The sequence below is a fragment of the Cydia amplana genome, chromosome 6 (assembly GCF_948474715.1).
Source record: "Cydia amplana chromosome 6, ilCydAmpl1.1, whole genome shotgun sequence".
NCBI lineage: Eukaryota > Metazoa > Arthropoda > Insecta > Lepidoptera > Tortricidae > Cydia > Cydia amplana.
Window position 1 is genome coordinate 10328008 of NC_086074.1, and position 16040 is coordinate 10344047.

General features: G+C 39.9%; 1 protein-coding gene across 1 annotated transcript in view; it reads right to left on the minus strand.

The window, feature by feature from the left end:
* LOC134649144 (nipped-B-like protein) overlaps positions 1 to 14636 on the minus strand; it is a 30846-nt gene extending 16210 nt beyond the window's left edge. The window contains exons 1-15 of the mRNA XM_063503858.1: positions 14193 to 14636; positions 13533 to 13701; positions 11507 to 12099; positions 11226 to 11434; positions 10102 to 10333; positions 9706 to 9867; positions 9332 to 9519; positions 7895 to 8132; positions 6633 to 6877; positions 5779 to 6012; positions 5011 to 5229; positions 4107 to 4289; positions 3282 to 4022; positions 2763 to 2912; positions 2326 to 2481 (exon numbers count right to left, since the gene is read on the minus strand). Coding sequence (XP_063359928.1) covers positions 2326 to 2481; positions 2763 to 2912; positions 3282 to 4022; positions 4107 to 4289; positions 5011 to 5229; positions 5779 to 6012; positions 6633 to 6877; positions 7895 to 8132; positions 9332 to 9519; positions 9706 to 9867; positions 10102 to 10333; positions 11226 to 11434; positions 11507 to 12099; positions 13533 to 13701; positions 14193 to 14259 — 3786 coding nt within the window. The 5' untranslated portion in view covers positions 14260 to 14636. The remainder of the gene's footprint in view (positions 1 to 2325; positions 2482 to 2762; positions 2913 to 3281; positions 4023 to 4106; positions 4290 to 5010; positions 5230 to 5778; positions 6013 to 6632; positions 6878 to 7894; positions 8133 to 9331; positions 9520 to 9705; positions 9868 to 10101; positions 10334 to 11225; positions 11435 to 11506; positions 12100 to 13532; positions 13702 to 14192) is intronic.
* Between the last annotated feature and the right edge of the window lie 1404 nt (positions 14637 to 16040).

Here is a 16040-nt window from a genome sequence, read left to right on the forward strand (position 1 = left end):
TCGGGGTCAAAGTAGCCCCTAATTTATGGCAAAAATTCATGGATCAACTGCTACAAGGAATCACCGGCGTCAAATGCTTTTTCGATGACATCATCATTCAAGGATCTTCAGAAAAAGAACTACTGGCTAGACTACGACAAGTATTACAAAAATTAAATGAAAACAACTTGAAACTGAACAAAGACAAATGCCATTTTATGAAGGAGAGCATTGAGTATTTAGGGCATATTATTGATAAAAACGGTTTACACAAGAATAAAAACAAAGTAAAAGCCATTACAGATACTAAACCACCCAGTAACGTAAATGAATTAAGGACCTTCCTTGGCATGGCTAATTATTATAACAAATTTATACCGAACTTGGCTTCAATATCTACGCCTTTGAATAACCTGCTTAAGAAAAACGCACACTTCGTGTGGACACAGAAATGTGCTGAAAGCTTTAATAGGATCAAAAAAGAAATACTCAGCGATAGAGTACTGACCCACTTCAACCCAGAACATCCTCTGGTTTTAGCTACTGATGCATCACCTACGGGTCTGGGAGCCGTTCTTTCGCACCGCTTACCGGATGGATCTGATAGACCTATTGCATTCGCATCGCGCTCATTAACAAGTAGCGAGAAAAAGTACAGCCAAATAGACAAGGAGGCTACATCGCTGTTCTGGGGTCTCAAAAAGTTTTTCCATTATTGCTACGGACGCAAATTCATACTTGTGACTGATCACAAGCCGCTAACCACCATTTTTCACCCACACAAAACCTTGCCAGCAATGAGCACAATGAGGCTTTTCCACTACGCACATTTTCTATCCGGTTTCAACTACACAATCGAGTACCGGACTTCCAACGATAATAGTAATGCAGATTATTTGTCAAGATTTCCAGTAGATACAATATCTCCCAATATAATTGATGTACATACCGCATTTCAATTAAATCAAATGAACACCATTGCGGTTGACCGTGTGAAAATCGCTGAAGAAACGTTAAGAGATCCCGAATACAGCATCCTATTACAAGCGTTAATGGCGGGCACGACCGTTCGCCGATATGGCTACAACGATAACGAACTTACCATTCAAGATGGGTGTATCTTAAAGGGAACGCGAGTCATGATACCAGCAGGGCTGAGAAAACATATATTGGATGAATTACATTCAGGACATCTCGGTATGGTGAGGATGAAATTACTAGCAAGAGGCTACGTCTATTGGAAAAATATGGACAAAGAATTAGAAGACGTAGTAAGAAACTGTCGTGAATGCCGGCTACACCAAAACGAGCCTCCACCGGTTACACTACACCACTGGGAGCCTCCGACCGGCCCGTGGCAGCGCCTCCATATTGACTTCGCGGGACCTCTGAAAGGACAGTCCTTACTTATAGTTGTCGATGCTTTCACTAAATGGGTTGAAATCTTCCCAACCAAAACGACAACCAGCTCTTGGTGTATCAGAAAATTACATGAGATTTTTATTACGTTTGGGTTTCCCTTAACACTCGTTTCTGATAACGGACGTCAATTCATTTCAACAGAGTTCGAAGATTACCTTAAGAAAAAAGGAGTAGTACATAAAACATCCGCACCGTACCATCCAGCTACCAACGGGCAAGCTGAGAGATATGTCCAGACAATTAAAAAGGCTCTAAAATGCATGGACGCTGAACCAGGTAATCTGCACGACAAAATCTTAGCGGTAAAGGAGCGATTGTTGAGAACGCCGAGTACTACCACCGGCAAGAGCCCATATGAACTTATGTTTAAAAGAACGATAAGAAATATGTTGCACGTGCAGTTCAAGACCAGGGGGGAAGATGTGGGGACAAGGTCCGAAGAGAACCACACCGTCCGGTCATTTACGGTCGGCCAGAGAGTTCAAGCAAGAGATTATACTAGCGGACGTAATAAATGGCAATTTGGAACTGTAACTAAAACTCTGGGCCGGCTCCATTACGAGATTAAGACGGATTCTGGAGATATTTGGAAAAGACACATAGACCAGATGTTGAGCACGGTAATACCAATTCAAGATGCAGAAGACCGATCATAGAGATTTGCGACGGAGGTGTTATACCTATTTTGTATTAGGAGACCTCTATGGCCATAGAAGAAATAGTCTTGTCATTCATGTCAATGTCATTCAATAAAATAACGTAAACATTTAAATATGTTATTATTAATCTAAATAATGAATACATAAAAGCAGCCTAGAGTAGTTCTTGACAGTGTGCTCAAACATCAAACATTTATTCAGCAAATAGGCCACAAGAGCACTTTTACATGTAACAATTACAAATATGGAATCAATAAATACTCACGCTCATCAACAGCTGCTGGAACCACTCTAGGCCCATGTCCCGGGAGGAGATGACGACGTCGGTGATGTTGAGCACCTTGCGCGTGAGCGGGTCCGCGGCGTCCAGCGCGGCCACCCGCGTCGCCGGGCAAGGGCTGAACCACATGTTCTGGAACACCTGCCCGATAATATAACGTTACTACCACTCATTCAAGTGCTGACATTTTATATTTATACTCTAAATACTACTAAATGTATAATCATCGTATTAAACTTCTATCATCTTATTACGTTGTATGCTGAATTAATTTGTTGTACTTTTCTGTTTCACATTTGTTTAAATTTAATCAAATTGACGCACACCTTATATCAGTTCCTGTTCAAATTTAAGTACACCAAAATTAAGGATGACTCACACTTGCTACTATTTTTAATCAAATAAATGTATTTCTATTTCACCTCCATCACCAGCTTGCGAATGCCCTCCTCGTCGTTCACCCGCCGGATCATCTTCACGCAGATCTCCGGGATCTTGGGGAATTCGGGGCACTCGGTGCAGATGTCTTTTAAAATTTTTATCACACGTTTCCTGACAGACACGCCCGTATCCTGAAAGAGGTGAAATATTGTTAATGACGATAGGCGTCGGCTATTTAGGACTAGCTTTTACGTTTTCACACTAAACTGAATATTGTTTTGAGGTCGCTGTTTCTAATTATTCCGGCCTGCTCGCTCCTTGACAACGCCTTTCTAAAAAAATATTAATAACGTAGTCCTCTGCACGAGACTTATTTGAACCTATGTTAATTAAGTTACAACCACGCAGCTATATATTCAAATCAGGATTAGTTTTCGTTTAATGATAACTTCTTCTAATAAGTACCTAAACCATAGGAAGATAAAAATCGTTTGTGTAAAATACAGGGCTAGGTAAGTGAGAAAATAAAGAGCATGTTAGAGATGTGATGAGGCACTTACTAGGATTCTATTGGAGAGCATCCCGTAATACTTGTCTATGAGCTCGGGCCGGCTGAGCACGAACTTGCCGACCAGGTCGACGGCGGCCTCGCGCACGGCCGTGGACTGGTCGAGGAAGGAGCGGTTGACGCCGATCTGCATGTCCTGCCGCGCCAGCACGCCCGGGTCCGCCTCCACGATGTTCGCGAGGCACTTCATCGCCTTCGTCCGGATGGCGATCGTGTTCTCGCAGAGAATCACCAGTATCTTTCGTAAATACCGGTCGAAGCTCTGCGAGAACGACCGCTTCGACGCCAAGTATTGCGAGATCAGTTCCGCTCCGCCGTAGTCGATGTAGGATTGCATCACTTGTACTTGAGTGCCGCCTTGGTATCTGAACGGCCTGATTTTTTCGACAAAAAATGTTTTCCGCCGCTCTATCGTCTTGAATTTCTCCGCCGAGACTATAGCGCTGGTGTTGATTTTCCGTTCCGATTTTGTTTCGGCGTCGCTGTCGTCGTCGTCGGAGTCCTCGTCGCTGGTGTCGCTTTTGTGCCGTTTCTTCGTTTTGTGCTTGGGTTTCTTGGTGGGCGAGGAGCTTTTAGGCTGCACGACCATGTCCCTGTACCACTGCGTGATGTAGAAGTGCCGCGCACAGTTCCAGGCCTGGTCCTTCTGGCCGTTGACCGCGAGGTAGTCGAGGAGGACGCGCTGTAAGAACTCCGTCCTCTCTTCGTCTTCGTCCAGTCCCGCGGTGGCGTTCTGAAAGGAAAGATTAGGAGTGAGTCTAACATCTCTACATTGTCATGTTAGTGAAGTGGTAAGTGCATGTGTGTGGGTGCTCACCATGCCCTGGTTGCCGTCCTTCTCCTCCTCGGCCTTGATGTCGCGCACGACGGCATCCATGGTGGAGAGCTTGGCGCGTGACGTCACGCTGTCGCGCCGCAGCCGCGCCGCCACCAGTCCCAGGTACTCCAGCGACGCCACGCGCACAGACATCTCCATTGACTTATCCGACATGTATTTTACCTGTACATTATTTTATTATCAAGCAAGGGTAGTACTACATTAATACAGTATAGTATAAGGCAACTGGCGTTTTTAATAATGGGGTTGTTACATCGTGTGGGGGGTTGTAGAGTTCTGGAACTTTAACCTTACAGACGCCGTGTCAATCACACGTACACTCAGATGCCACGTCACCGAAGTGTCAAAACTGAAATAGAACTTTAAACATATGCACGTAGGTATATGTTTCTCTGTCCGTATTGGGCGTTGGACCTACGGTGCGGATATATACGTCATTGGCGTCAAAAAGGTTAAGCCAAGTTCCGTGAGATGTCTCTTGAGAGTATGCGCAATGGCTTTGCGGCGCAAGGGGCAGCGGCGAGGAGATGGCATGGGTGAGAGCGAGAGAACACATTGCAGTTTCTCACTCTCACGCATGGCCACTTGCCGTTGGCTACTGCCCCTGCGTCATGTATAAAGCGAGTCGTATGCTTTAGGGATGCCTCACACTAGCGTAATCGGAGCGTCGGCGTCTAGTCAACTCTATGGGTGCTGCTCGACGCAATGTTGACGCAACTGGGCTGCGACATTTTCCATAGCGCTGACTAGACGCCGACGCTCAAAAGACGCTAGTGTGGAGTGGCCCTTAAAGGCGTACCGAAGCTTAAGCGGTGGCTTAGTATAGGACTAGGCTAGTTGTTGAAATGTAAGTAGTGAACATTGGCCTATATTAGGTACTCACAAGCATCGTTCCAAGTAAACTAAGCAGCAGCTCCGTGGCGGGCCACTCGGGCTTGTTGACGGTGGTGAGCAGGTCGTGCACGAAGTTCTCGAACAGGGGCCGGAAGTCCACCTCCTCGCTGCGGCTGCGGCACTTGTTCAGGAACGACGTCAGGAACGTGCCGCCCACGCTGATCGCTGCCTCGTACTTGGATATTATCAACAGATCTTTGTCCACACTCTGGAAAAAGGGAATATTGTTAGTGAATATTCAGCGAGCAGCTCCAGATCAAGTTACAACTATGTCACTAATAGAGTAATTCTAGATGTTTCATGCGATAATATTCATCGTTTTCATTAATCATATTTTTTCGTAAAATATGTAATAGCATAGCCCACTAAGGTCCACAGCCCTACCCATAATACTAATTGCTTCAATGTAATTTAACCCATTTTCAACTGGAACAAAGTTGGATTTCATTTTTTCGTTCGTTTTCAAAATAAATTCAACGCTCTTTCCAACTCTTTCCACTATTAATTTGAAATTCATTCAGTATTTAAGGATTATTTCAGGTCCGTCAGTTTAAGATTTACAGAGATGCATAATTATTCCGAAAATTATGATGGACGTTAGTATTCTGGACCTAAGATAGCAGTCAGTTTGAGTGTCTTTTCAAGATTATGAAGTGTTTTTGTTTATGCCATTACGCAGTCAGCCAACAACATCGTAGCGTAACCTCGTATCAGGAGCTATGAACTCAAAGCAGAGCAATTAAAGTTACATGAATACCTTTTTGTTAGATTCCGAAAGCTCCTTATCTTTATCTTGAGTTTTACACATGGAGTCTGGCAAGGTGACGACGCACTGGACGAGCTGAAGCACCAGCGCCGTCAGCATCTGGATGTGCTGGTCGGAGCTCAGCTGGAACGAGCGCAGGTTGTGCTTCGAGCTGGGGATGCGCGCTATCGACGCCAGGATATCCTCCAGTAACAGTCTTCGATGTTGTTCGTATTTTGTGAAAATCTGAAAAAATAACGTTTTTGTTAAAAATTTAATTTTTGATACAAGTTTTTAGTGATTGTACTTTACTTTCAACGGACAACTAATACTCATCGAAAACATTCTAACAAACCCAAACACAATTAGGTTGCGTTGTTTTATCATAGAGTTCCTCCTGTGTCCATCATCAGTTCGGCTCGATGGTACCATATTGCATTGTTTACCAACTTTCATATGTATGTGAAGTTTCAGCTCAATCGAATTATAGGAAGTGGGTCTCATTTTTTTTAGCGTGTCCATTCTAGTCTAGTAGCATAAGGGTTTGCTCACTTATTCGCAAGTTAAATAATGTAATTAGAATTATTAAAAAATTGCGTTAGATTTTATAGCTGGTCAACCAAATCTTGTCAGTAAAAAAAGGCGCGAAATTCAAATTTTCTATGGGACGATATCCATTCGCGCCTACATTTTTCAAATTTGCCGCCTTTTTCTACTGTCAAGATCTGGTTGACCAAGTATAGTCAAAAAATGCGCTAAATCATGAAAAATTTAACTCGCGTGTAACGGTTTATAGTAGTCGACGCGGGTGTAATTTGAAATGCAAAATCTATCTGCAGTTTCACTCTGTTTGGAGCGGATCGTACCGTGGTGACGAGCTTGAGCGCGGAGAGCTGCAGCTCGCTGACGTTCTCGACGAAGAAGGGCGACACGCCGACCGTGGAGGCGTGCAGCACGGTGGTGTCGGTGAGGTGGTGCGCGGCCAGCAGCTCGGCCAGCAGCGTCACGCACTCGTGCGCGTGCGTGTACAGCTCGCGCACGGCCTTGGTGCAGCCGCCCGAGCGCCGCGACGCGGTGCCGGCCGCGCCGCCGCGCCGCTTGCGCCCGTCCACTGCGATGCGACATATCATTACTATACTTCGTTTTTTTTAGCATTAGAAATTTGGTAAACAATCTTGATGTGTCTTTTAATTGAAAAACACATTTTTAAAATAAGTTACGGTAAATATGTAACAATTATGAATCTAATACGATCTTTTATAGTCTTCTGCTTTCATAAGTAATAGTTATTGATTTTTAAAAAGTGTTTTTCAATTAAAAGACATGTCAAAATCGCTTACCTTCTTTCAAGTTCTTTCTAATGCTAAAAAAAAACGAACTATATACTATTCGCTAACCAAACTGAAGACCGGGGACGGAAAAATCGAAGTGGAAAAAAAAGAGATAGAGAAAGTGGAAGTGGAGTGGTGGTGGTGGAATGGAAGTGGAAGTGGGAAAAATTCTTATTCACACTTGCATAGTCGTAGCAAGAGTGAAAGAGACGCTAATATGATCTCGGTCGTCAGTTTGGTTTGCGGTAGTATACCTAGATGCACAAAGATCGTGTAGGACCTGCGTTATACGTCGAATTTGAAGACGTCCACAAGTTGGCATGTGAGCGCGTCGAGCACATTTTTGTACGATTCCCAACAAATGGTCTGTGTCGAGGCGCTTATTACTCGGGCCAGAAGAATTTAAGCCTTCATCTACTCTTTAGTTAAATTCCCAATTCAGTGGCCGTTCCCGCGGTTGTTCGCGACCATTAACGCCGTCACTTAAATATAGAATTTAATTCATTACTGTCGTAGTAGATTCAAATGGTCAAACTTAAAGTCAGTATCTAAAAGTCTAAACGGACCGCTTCACCTTGAAATGGAACTCATCTGTAAAAATTACCTGATTCATATTATATAGTTGATCTACTTTACGTTATTAACGTTGACCAAATTAGGCGTCACGTTAGACCTCGTCAGAGGTTACTTAAGATCGGGATACGGAATGTTTTCCACCTTTGCTTAGCGCTGACTCACTAGGATCGTAAAAAAAAACATATGTGGTGTGAACTAGAAATAATGTCTTCAACACTAACCTTTCTTCTTAGAAGTAGTCTGAATGCTGTAGACCGGATCATAGACACAGTAAATAGTATTATTCAACTGGAATTTGATGAACATGATGATCCGGTCGATGACGTCCTCGAGGAATATGCGTTTGGGCATGCAGGGCGACGTCATGATGTAGAGCGCCGTGAGGCACGAGTCAGACGCGCACATCACCCGCTCCAGGGCTGACTCCAGCCATATCTGACGCATCTCTTCACTGTCCTCCTGTTGAAGATTACACTTATTTTAGGTATAAAGTAAACACATATAAGATGAAGATAGGTGATTGTAGAGTTGAAACTTCTCTCTTAGTGTAAGGCCTGAGTGGGCGCTCGAGTTGGGCGTGCAGCGGGGCGGGGCGTGCGGCGTGCATGTTAAACAAATGCAAGCGTATAGGAGCGGCCTTAGTGCACGCTGCTCAAATTACTTGTGAGCCCGACGCCACGCTGCACGCCCCGCCGAACGCTCCGCTTCGAGCGTCCACTCAGGCCTTACACTTACTATACATATCTAACAAATGAATCAGAAATATGTAAATATGAAATGATTACAAATTACAAAGGAACATTTTGGACATAAACATTTCAAGGTCAAATATAAATAATCTCTCAATCTATGCCAAAGATTCATATGATGCCTCTTTGTTACTATCATATACATACAAGTTATAGCTATACCATATGGTGATAGGTTTTATTTAGACAAAAGTATTTTTACAAACCGAAATAAATAATAACCGAAATATTTTCATAGAAAATAATTTAACCCTTAAATGCATAGTGATGCATTTATACACACAACATAAACATCAAATGTTATGCATTATTAAACAAATTCTATTTGTTCTTGTATATTATTTCAATAGTAAAACTAATAAATTTTCCGAATTATTACATAAATTTACGCAGTATTTTAATTTATAAAAGTTACATTTGTTTATAGACGAAATGTCGGAAAACTTGGAAAAACCTGGAAGTTGATGATTTTTAGTATGTGATTTTGGGCAGATTTTTCGGGGTTTGTAATTATTTTATATTTACAAATTTTATCATAGGAACATCACAAATAGTGTACCTTTCTGTTGGCAGTTAAGATTTTTCCTATACCCCTTACTAATAGCTATATATTTCCAAAAATATGATTTAGACTATGCAACTTTTAACACTGATTTCCCAGTGAAAATCGATGATATAATTTTTTTTACTATTTTTCCTAGAAACGGCAAACAATTATGTGATATATATATTAATTTCGGGCAAAACGAAAAAATCATGTATTTAAGGGTTAATTCGGTCTTAGAGTAAAAGTATTTTTTTCACAAATCCTAGTTTTTAAATCATCTGGCTATTTACTAATTTCAATAAATAAATAAAACTTTAGCTTCTAGTTTGATAGTATTTTGGCCTTTGGCTAATATTACTTACAGGATCGCCAGCTAATGACATCTTCTCTGCGGCGCGTATATTTTTCTCGAGTATAGACAACAACCGCACGAGCCGATCGGAAGGAATAGCTTCCATAGCACCCAGGTTCTTCAGCTTTGCTGCTTCGGTGCACAGTTCCTGGAGCTGGTACCGCGGCAACAACAAGTCTTCAGGAATGTCTGTCCCTTCTGAGTTATACAACAAATACATGTCAAACTATAACCACAGTAAAGAAAACCACCAAATAGTTCTATTAGTAAAAATTTTGTTCTGTGGTAGTGCTTGACCGGGCAAATGTATGAAATTGCAAGTTCTATATCAGTTTAAATTACAATTTTTAACGTATCAATAAAACAACAGTGAAAACTACGTACCCATTTCATCAGTGACAATGATATCGTCTTCAATAGTTTCAAAAACTGTTTCAATGAGCTTGTTGAAACGTTGGTAAGTGTTGGTCTCCATTAGTTCGTCTACTGATAACATCTCCAACACAGGTACTAATCTTCGTTCAACTTTCCGCAGCTTGGGCCGTACTAAAATATAAATAAATATATGAACTGACTTTTTTATTTTATCAAAAAATAAACATTTACATATATAGTAGGAATCAGAAAAGAGATCTTAAACTACCCTGAGCTCTCTTGGGATTGTAGGACAATTGACACAATTTATCATTACGACACGAACATTTTATAACTATCTTTTAATTCATCAATTGAAAGTATTATTCGACAGAAACAATTTTCCAATCCAAACTAAATCTTTACCTATTGCCGTTTCACTTTCCTCTTTTCTGCTTAATTCTTCATGTTTCCTTTTGACAGCTTCCCAATTTTTCTCTCTAGCTAAATCTATTGCTTCTCTTTCTTTGTCTACGGCTGGAGTAACATTTGATGACTTTGGCTTCAAAGGAGCATTGTCATCTGAATCTGATTCCATTGTACTATTTTTTCTTGACCTCTCGTCACCTGGCGTCTCATGCCTTTTCAACAAGCCTTCCTGTGTAATTTCAAGAAAAAATCTAATTAGATTCTGGGAAAAAAGTATGTAATACGAGTACCTAAATACAATCGTACATATTTAATAAAATTTTGATTCATTATTGGACATCATCATCAAAAAGTTTCTTACAAAACACTTTCCCGCGTTATTTTTTTCAACACATTTTCAACTATGTATTAAAAAAAAATGAAAGTCCGTTTCTTTTTAAATAAAAAAAAATGGTCAACATCTGTCACTATGGAAGATATGAGAGAATCACACTATCTCTTTCACTTAGTATCTATAGCTGGTCAACCAAATCTTGTCAATAAAAAAAGGCGCGAAATTCAAATTTTCTATGGGACGATATCCCTTCGCGCCTACATTTTTCAAATTTGCTGCCTTTTTCTACTGTCATGATCTGGTTGACCAAGTATACTTCACCCTAACGAACGTTATTGCTGTATTCTGTTTTGTTCCACAGTTTTTAGGTTTAAATTTACTTTAAAAAATATGTATACGTAATATTATAAGAGTGAAATAGATAACTGAAGAAATTAAATTTTCCTGGTACTAGGTTCGTCGCTCATTAACATAATATCACTATTTTATAATCAGAATACAATTAAGCGATTTAGGCGTTTTTCATACGCCACTCTGGTGTAAAAGCGGGATATCGCTATTATATACGTGCATAGCGCGGTCTCGCTCGCGCACGGGAGCAGAGTGCGGAAAAATGGACACTATACTCGGTCAACCAGATCTTGACAGTAGAAAAAGGCGGCAGATTTGAAAAATATAGGCGCGAAGGGAAATTGTCCCATAGGGAATTTGAATTTCGCGCCTTTTTTTACTGACAAGATTTGGTTGGACTTAGAATAAGGGTAATTGTTCCTAGGATTTCACTTACAGGTAATCTGCCGAGTTTGACAACAGGATATCTATTATTTATGACAGTATTATTTTTAGAGTCCGGTTTATCTTGATTGGGATTATGTGGTAACTGCTGCGGAGCGTATGGCGCGCCCATCGACGGCTGAGGCACTTGGGGTTCCTGGCGCAGTGGCGACGGCGCCACACTTGCTTGTGCGGGCGACTGGCCCGTTACCACATTTCCATCTACAACATACACTTACATAAGTAATCAGTTAATTACCACTGACATAGCAATGCATTAAAAACTGTGGTTACCTTGTTCAAATGGCTTTTCCTGAGATTGCATCATTAATCTCTGCTGGTCAGGCAAATTGCCAGGTGACATAGCAAGAGGATCTTTATCTTCGGATAAATTAGTACCAAAACTTGGATTCTCTTGGGTCAAACTTCCATAGAAACCACCATTTTGGGGGTTAGAACTAGAAGTGTTGGACATGGGACTTGTATACGTGGAAGAATTAGCACTATTCCATAAAGGAGACACATTGTTCTGCGCAGTGATGTTTACTTGGCTTCCAGGCCTGGCTTGTGATGGTGGAGAGCCCATGTTGACGTGTGGTGAGGACTGGCATGGTGGGGCTAGCAGTTGCTGGTTTGGAATGGCTGCCGAATGAACTGCTGTCCCGACTGAAGACGGACTTGAGTGAGCAGTATTGTGTGATGCGTAATTGTATGAGGCAGAAGGTGACAATCCATTAAATTTTGAGGTGACATGATTGCCCCAATGGTTTCTCTGTTGTTGGTCAAATACGTTGGGATTTACGTGTAATATTGCTTTCAGTAGTTCTGGTGTGGCTTGTTGAGGAGCCGGGCTCACTGCATTGGGTATGCTTTCCTCCTTAAGATCTCTGAAATGTACAGTTTAATCAAATAAATCAAGTAAAAATACTAAAAATCCTGCTCTTCAGCAACCTACCGGGCCTACCTACCGGGTTACCTGTAAGTAATGGATAACCTTAGGATTTACCTCAGGCTGGTCCAGAAAATGGACTTATAGGTTTAGTCAAATTTCCGTGATTACCAATACATAGTAAATATATTAAAAACGTTTTAAATATATTTACTATGTCTGTGTCTCACGGAAGTTTTGTTATTAAAATTACCAATACAATCCAACTTTTCTTGACACCTTATTTCACTTTAACAACGAAAGGCCATAAATTAAGAGATTTTTCGTCCTGTTTGTTGTTAAATATTCTTTAATAGTTATGCTAATATACAGTTATAAATTAGAACTTTATGATGACCGGAACAATTTTTTCAAATTATGTCTTTATTAATAAAATCACATTTTTCATTAAAAGCTTCTAAAAGATTGATCAATTGTGGAAAATATAAAATGTATGGAGACCAGAATGACCAACTTTATAAAGGAAAGGCCAGCGCAAAATATACAGACAAAAACTGAAACTGTCAGTACCCTTTTCAATGTAGAATTGTTATCATTATAATTATACTTTTTTACCTGAAAGTTTGGAATTAATTCCATTCAATTATCATTAAATTTACTATTTGAAATAAGAGAACCCTGCTTTTAGATGAATTATACTTGCAAATAAACCTCACCTTTTATACATTTATCATTTTTATTGATAATTTGATATACTATATGAGTGTATAGTAGTATGTTACTCTTAAACTATTTGCAAAAGATTTCAATTACAAAATTTTGAGACATACATAATAATAACTTAAGCTTACAAAATATTATTCATTTTCATCTGTTGAAATATATTCATCATTTAGTTCCCTACAATAGCTGTCTTTGAAGTATGTTGCACTTACTAATTTTTGAATTATGTGTGGTACAAATTCTATTATTTATCATTAAAACCAAAAATAAACTGTGAATGATAGTAATTTGTTACTAATATTTATGTGGCAAATAATGACTAATATTAAATATGTTCAAATAAAAACAAACAATATAATTGTTTTATTCCATAAGCCTAAATGGGTTAGCATTTATGAACAGAACTTCTATGGTTAATTACTTCAAAAGTAAAACAGTCAATATGAAATAACTATAACCAGCTATGCATTATGCACCACCCCATAAGGAAATTATCTAAAGTTACATAGTTGGGAGTATTAACTTTTTTTGACAAATTGTTCTAAATTTGACCAAGTAACTTTTAAATACATCAATTCCTTGCCTTTAAACTGTTTGGTGTGCATAAAAACTATTATTAGACATTAGTTTTAAATAAATAACAAATTTATATAAATAATAACAAGAAAAGCTATAAATAATAACAAGAAAAGCTATAATATTACTTACATATGTTCCACAGAGGTTTTCATAAGCGACTGCAAAAGAAGGGTAACCAAATTTTCATCTCGGGTAGCAAGTAATATTGCAGCTTCCTCCGCTACTCGCGGGTGAAACAACTGAGACTTATTGTTGAGGGTTGATGGTAAAGGTGTGGGAAGTGGCAGCACTGGTAATACTGTGGAAAATATATAATTTAAGGCATGCTTCCGTTTTTTTCATTCTACTTGTAATAAAAGAAGCCTTCAATATTAAAGAATATATATATTATTATTCTTCAATATAAAGAATTTGAGTATTGAGTAAAATATATAGACAGAGTCAAGTCAATCATACTTCAGGCCATAACTTATTTAGTGACCCCGTTTTCATATAGTTAATGGTGCTTTAGAAGCAGTCTAAACATACATAGTTTAATAAAAATTAATAAACTTTGAATAACTTCATACATTAAATCCAATCATTATATATGAATGGTCCAAAAAGAGCTATTTTGACATAGAGCTACATTGCATGGGAAAACACGAAATTTCCAAATTCTAATCGTAGTAGTAAATAAACAACACCTAATTAGAAAATAAACTAATTTTCTTAAATATCATTGAAATTAATAGATATATTGACACTGCACAGAAATTATTACAAATACGGTTACATTACTGTACTTACAATCCGTCAAACTGGCTACTCCTGCCAAAGTTGTAATAGGGACACTTGGAATATCCCTCTCATTCATCTTGATTATACAATTTCGGGAGTAAATTATTTCCTCTGTTGCACTAACACTAGCCTAGAAGTTAAAAAGAAAGTCTTTGCTGTCGTATTGTAACACACACCAGACGATGTTTGCGTAGTCACTGATGCCATTCTCATTTTACTTTCCACATACGTAACACTTTACACAATCAACTAAATTAAAGTTGCTGAAGATATATCATAAGGAATACATTCCACAAATATAACAACAAATCCAAAGATTGTTGTGAAAATGGGGCAGCCGTCAATTTGATGCTTTGTTGTGCGTTGTGCATCAAAACGAAGGTCAGCGCATCTGAACGACACTCCCTGCGTTTCGTGGAGAACGTCGAGTAGGCAGTATTATATTGTTTTTTGTTATATTAAATCGACTTATACTCACTGAAACATTATGTTAATTAATAAAAATATATAAAAATCCGGAAAAACCAAACATTATTCCAACATTTAGATAACCACGGAATCGAGAAACAATGTTGCCATATTGACTAATAAAATCAACATAGTGTTGTCAGGTTACAAAAATGCCATGAAGCTTGAAAATGAGGTTAAACGCGCAAAGCTCAACGAAGATGGCGCTGCAGTGAAACGGTTCTGAGCAAAGTTCCGAGTGCCAAGACAGATTTTTTTATGCTACGTAAACACCAGCCTAAATGCCCGAGTACATAATAAAGGCCCCAGTACACAATGGGCCATCGCCGGCCACTCCAAGGGAAGCATTTATGCGTTAGGTTAGAGGGAGCAAGTGATATTGCTATCTCATTCTACCGCATGGCTGCGTCCCTTGGAGTGGCCGGCGATGGCCCAATGTATACTGGGGCCTTAATAATGCCATGCCATGATGGCCATGATAGTCCACGTACAATGGCGAACGATTGGCCATCGTGGCGCGCAATCGGAAAGTTGTCGGTTTTATGCTGACTACACACGTAACGATAAATCGTAGCGATTAAACTGTGCCGGCTACCGGCATTATTATAGCCGGAGAGTAAGCTACGGAAATAGGTATGCAATTTATAGAGCAACGAAATCCCTCTAGTGGCTCTAGTTAGTGTGCCATACTATCATTATTAATTAATCCGGGCGGCTGGCAGCTGTTCAGCGGTGGGTGTGACAGTGGTTGGGCAACAAAGGGGTTGTAAAATCAATTGAATGTGTGCAATTTATAGAGCTCTGTGTTTGGTGTGATATTATAGCTATACTTGGTCAACCAGAGGGACTACCGCGAACCAAGTTCGAGGTGTTGCCTCCCTGTCACACATACTTACGAATTTACAAGTGCGACAGAGAGGTAACACGTCGAACGTGGTTCGCGGTAGGCCCTCAGATCTTGACAGTAGAAAAAGGCGGAAAATTTGAAAAATCTAGGCGCGAAGGGATATCGTCCCAAAGAAAATTTGAATTTCGCGTCTTTTTTTACTGACAAGATTTGGTTGACCAGCTATAATTATGTATTTAATTAGCCCCCTCCAGACTATGTGTGTGAATCGCAGGCGAAGCCGCGAACGCGAGTGTGGAGTCGATTTCACTGGCTGCGAAAATCGACTCCACATTCGCAGGCCAGGTGATGAAAGTACACACTGTATTCGGGCACGAGTGTGGAGGGGGCTCAACGTTTTACCTTTGTGAATACTCTGCCTTATTTTATTTTAATGTCTATGGTTGTCAATGTCATTCATGACTTCTTGAGAGTTGTCAACATGTCAATGTCATTCTCATTCTTGTGATGCAGTGATGTGAATTTGCGTCATTGTATTTTGA